The following is a 4,779-nucleotide window of genomic DNA, read 5'->3' on the forward strand; positions in this document are numbered from 1 at the left end:
TCATTATTGAAAAAAAAAAATTTGAATTTGAGAGAGATAGCCACACATATCAATCATTGTATCATCATAGTTTGTCTTATTATTATTTTTTCTTCTCTTTCTAGGCTTTTCCAAACATAGCCTTTTAATGGACCGGATATGGAGTCATACATATCTGTCCCAAATCCCCTCTATTACATCTCTAATCTCAAAATCCATATTTGCTAACAATGGTGAAGTTTTCAGTCTTTTTAATCAAAGTTTTCAAATCAACTTTAGATTCCACTAGTCTGAAGATACATGGCCAACTGAAAAAAAGATTCTGCAGAAGAGGAGTTTTTTAATAACAAATTGTCAAGCATCTGAGGGGGAGGGGGAGAGTCGAACAAGCAACCTCTCCAAGGACTTAGGACAGCGCTCAATTATGACTGGCAGCCACCACCACGCCAAGAGGCGCTTCTCTGGATCTATCTCAAAACCCCCAATTATGATCAACATCTTCATAGAGCTAAAACCAAACCCCATGGAAATTAGGGTAAACCAACCCCCCCCCCCCTCCCCCTCCCCCTCCCCTCAGAAAATAAAAACAGCCTTTATACATCAGAGATGAATATTGATAAAAGTTGAGATTCTTATATATATACCTATGAGAAAACAAACCAGTCTGGAACTCATTTCACATCAGCAACTGAAGATGATGTATTTAACAACACAACAGAAAGAAGTAGCCAATAATTCATGGACCACTCATAAACCCTTGGATCCAGGGAGGTCAATCCATTGCAGTTGGAGTTCCAACTCACCACATTCTACATTTTTCAATCTCAGACACATATCTTGAATGACTTTCCCATTTTGCCAGATAACGCAGCTATCTTCAACAAAGCAGTTTTGCCTGGATGGTGGGATTCTTGTGATTGTAGTACCACTTGGGAACCCATCCAAGCTCATCTTTAGTACATCAATAAAGGTGTTGATCTCGAACTCTGCGTCTCCCATTTTGTCATCCTTGGAGAATGTGTCATGGTCATACACAGTCTGCAATCACATAAGACCATCACAATGAGGACAAGAAGGAAAACGTATTGCAGAAGTTGCTGAAGGCAAAAGAGATCATAGCATATATTTAGTGAGTTTGTGAACAAGGAAATTGCATTTCACTTTTCCAGGTGGGGTTACTGTTCACAGATTCTTAACCATTAGTTTGATTACCAAAGGGAATTGCATCCCCCCCCCCCCCCAACTCTCTAATTGTTGCAGAGTCAACAATTGATCTTCTTCCACAATGTCAAAATGCCTTGGAAGAATGGTACAGTTCATTAAATGATTCTAATTTTAGCTCAGCAATGCCAAGGATTAAAAGAAAAAAACAGAGAAGCTGCTGTTGGGGTGTTAGAACCATATCAATCTTAGGGTAAGCAAAGGCATTTGTGGCGCCTGATGTCAGGTTCATCATGTGGAGATGGTGGAAACTAAGAAACAATAGGACTTTTGAAGGCTGTAGGCAACCTTCTTGCAAGGTTGAGAAAACATTTTGGTAGACTTTTACCTGGGAAGACTTTTTCTTGATTAACATCTACTTTTATTTGCAAAATCTTTGAGAAAACATTTTGGTAAGTGTTTGTTGACCTTTTTCTCACTTCCTATCGCGAAGACTTGGTCATCAGTCAGCTTATATTGTTATTAGCCAGGCGATTGATCACCATTAAGCAATACAAAATCCCAGTTTTTCCCTAATATGAAAATGAAATCATCTCTCCAAGAGCACAAAACCATCCTGAATGCCATAATAGAGCACCACAGGAAAGAATGCCGTATTTTGAGCACCACAAATTTTCCGGACCTTCTGTTTCTCTGTCATATTTGGTTAGACTGGAAAAGAGAATTCTGTGTTGAATTGCATAATTTGCCTTAAGGAATATTTAGAGAAACACATAAAACCAGCTTATAAATTTAAATTTCAATAATCAGTCCAGATCTCAAGATCAAAAGACAAATTCAAACCAATGGTATCAAGGATCCATCATAAAAAATTGCAAGATAGTTGCAGTCATGACATCTCAGATGGAAAAGGTCAAGACCCACTTAAAAAATTGTACTTAAAGCATTGTCTTGTGCACGTCACAAGGACTCGGAGCGAACCAGAATCTTCAGAAAATATATAATTTTAGTTTATAAGAGAGCTTACTTTGTTAAGGAGATAAAGAAGCAAAAGGATTCACATGAAGTGATGATCAAACTCTTTAACCATCAGTTGTTATAGCACTATATTTGAGGGCACACAAAAAAAAAAAAAAAAAAAAAACAAATAGGTAAGAATACTTACAAGCTTGACTGGAAGAAGAGGCTCTTGAACAGAGAGAGTTAAGTCTTCATTCCACTCAGGATTGATGTTATTTTTTATCACCCGAGTTTTCAGTTTCTGCTGCCATTGTTTAGTTTCACATTAAAACCAAGGTATAAAAAAGCCACTTCAAGCAAGAACAGGAAACTGAATAGCAGTTTAAATTAACTAGTAAAGGTCACCATCTTGTCACTAAAAGTTAAAAATCAAAGTTCAGCAACAATAGAAAAGCATATGAAAATTAAAAAACCAAATGAAGTAATTTCTCAAGCTCGAGGATGTAAAAGAATAAGAAAATTTTAGTTCCCCTAACATGAATTACATCCTTAAATCACTAAATCAAATTAATATTTGTTTCCTATGACAAATCTACATATTGAAGGCTGAGAATTAAAATCATTTTAGCAACATTGTGAGGTAATACTTATTAAAATGTTCAATCAGAGAAAGCCTGAATTTTTTAAGGGGAAATCAGATCCAGACGATTTTGATTCTGATTCAATTCGACCGGAAAGGGAAAGGGAAAGGGAAAGGGATCCCCTATTCCGATTCTTAGAACAGTGCCTTAACCGCTGAAGCAACACATATCATGCATGTTATCAACTGATCACCTTACACTATGCCAAGCAACATTTAAAATTCATGCTTTTTTTGCCGTTATATGCTGAGATCACATGGAGCCAGCAGCTCTGAACAAACGGTTTCTGACTTCTGACATAAAAGTAACCGGAAGCCTCTTGTGCTTTCTTGGTTCCAAAGGATTCTAACTCATAAAAGGGAAACTTTGTATCTCAGGTTAGCTTCTGGATCTTCTTTTAACAAAAATTGGTAAGCTTGAATCTCTTAGATTCTTCCCCTTTTATTTTTATCTCTCCTTCTCTCCTTCTCTCCTTAATGGCTTCAGCTTGAAAAGTTTTCATCAAAAAACAAATGATTAGTTAGGCAAACCCTCATCTAAAACAGATTGATAGTTCTCAAAACAGAGTAATCGGGACAGGTCACAGAAGAAGAAGCTTCAACAACTTTCGTCCTTAATATTTAATCAGGAGAAGAAAAATCCGACAGAAGCTTCACAAATTATGAAAATTCGTCAAAATCTAGATCAGTTCCATTTGCAATCACAATCAAACAGAAAAACCCCAAAATTTTAAAACCCAAATAGATATCATCAAGTCAGCAAAAACCCATCCTAGGAAAGAACATCAGTCTTAATTCCAACAAGTTTTCACAACACAGAAGAGCTTTAAAACATGAGAGATATCAAAAGCAGACCTGTTTGCCCATCTTTACAACTACGTAAGGATCGCTGCTGCGGACATCGCGGATTGCGAGATTGATGCCGCGCTTGACTCGAATTCTAAGAAGACCCAAGAGGTTATCCATGAAAGACGAAGCTGAAGAAGAATGATCGCTTGGGCTATGTGCTTGGTGAGAATCCATAAGTGACCTGTTCTTCCTTATATATAAAACGAGTTCTCCTCCCACAAGGAAACGGTTAATCTGTAAAAATTTATTGATAATTAATTGGAAAGAGTCCTCCTCACATGCATAATGAGGATCTCTTCTCCCCAAACAAACCCTACTTGTCTGCAAAAATTAAATTTTTCGTGATTTTCAAACCTCGAAAAAAACCGATTTTTTTAATGCTTTTGCAGGGTCTGTGTTTTGGGGACTCCTTGCCCTTCTTCTCTCTCTCTCTCTCTCTGCCCTTCTGAACAATGCGGCCCCTCGTTTTGGTTTTTGTTTTTTTATCTCAGCCACATTATCAGAAAGAAGGTTCTATTTGGTGAACTGACTCCAAAAATGGGTTTTATGCCACATTTTTTTGTCAGATGGATGGCTATGATTTGTTCTATGATCTTTTTAACATTTTTTTTTAATCAAATTTTTCTTTAAAAAAAAAAAAGATGCTAACGTGTATCATGATTCCACGTGGCGGATGGAGATTTGATTATCCTATGAGGTCGATTTGTTTGGTTTTCGCGAACCAAACGAGAGGTAATCATAAAATTTCATGTTTGGCAATACATGTTGTAGGCCCATCTTGGAGTGGGAAAGAAGCTTCTTTCACCTTTCTCGTTTTCAGATTTTGTCGCCACTCAACGTGAGAGTCACGAATGTACTCTACTATCTAAGATTCTAAAGCACATGGTATCTGAAAAAAATAAAAAATAAAGGAGAAAATAGAACACTATCTGATCGTGTGGCATAGAGTTTAGATGACTATGAATGCATTCTCATTGGCCCCTCTGTTGGTATAAGGAATATGCGATTAGGTAGCGACCTTTTGCCATAAAAAAGAGAAAATGATTCCACCATTTCTCTCACTTTTGGCTCATAACCATTGGTGATTTGAGTTTTGGATGCTTGGTGTGTTTGGAAATCAAGAAAAGAAAAAAGAATGATTTTTTTTTTTTAAATAAAATGGAGAGAAATTAGATATATTAATTTATTAT

The 4,779-nt window shown here is 36.7% G+C and overlaps 1 protein-coding gene across 2 annotated transcripts; it reads right to left on the bottom strand.

Moving 5' to 3' along the window:
• Nucleotides 1–598: 598 nt before the first annotated feature.
• Nucleotides 599–3,819, bottom strand: LOC122646842 (protein C2-DOMAIN ABA-RELATED 4-like). 2 transcript variants are annotated; one of them, XM_043840450.1, is made up of 3 exons: nucleotides 3,596–3,812; nucleotides 2,306–2,401; nucleotides 599–1,017 (listed from the first exon to the last, which is right to left on the bottom strand). In XM_043840450.1, exons 1-3 carry the CDS (start codon nucleotides 3,761–3,763, stop codon nucleotides 727–729), a joined length of 555 nt encoding a protein of 184 aa, XP_043696385.1. In that variant the 5' UTR covers nucleotides 3,764–3,812; the 3' UTR covers nucleotides 599–726. The 2 variants fall into 2 exon arrangements, with proteins under 2 accessions (XP_043696385.1, XP_043696386.1); XM_043840451.1 differs by lacking the exon at nucleotides 2,306–2,401 and having other exon boundaries at nucleotides 3,596–3,819.
• Nucleotides 3,820–4,779: the final 960 nt, after the last annotated feature.

The sequence above is a fragment of the Telopea speciosissima genome, chromosome 11 (genome assembly GCF_018873765.1).
Source record: "Telopea speciosissima isolate NSW1024214 ecotype Mountain lineage chromosome 11, Tspe_v1, whole genome shotgun sequence".
NCBI classification, from domain to species: Eukaryota; Viridiplantae; Streptophyta; class Magnoliopsida; order Proteales; family Proteaceae; genus Telopea; species Telopea speciosissima.

Coding starts and splice junctions, on each gene's coding strand:
- LOC122646842 (XM_043840450.1), bottom strand. CDS start 3,763: ATGGATTCTCACCAAGCACATAGCCCAAGCGATCATTCTTCTTCAGCT. Junction 2,402..3,595: donor TTGTAAAGATGGGCAAACAG/GTCTGCTTTTGA, acceptor CAATGGCAGCAG/AAACTGAAAACTCGGGTGAT. Junction 1,018..2,305: donor CTCTTCTTCCAGTCAAGCTT/GTAAGTATTCTT, acceptor ATGTGATTGCAG/ACTGTGTATGACCATGACAC.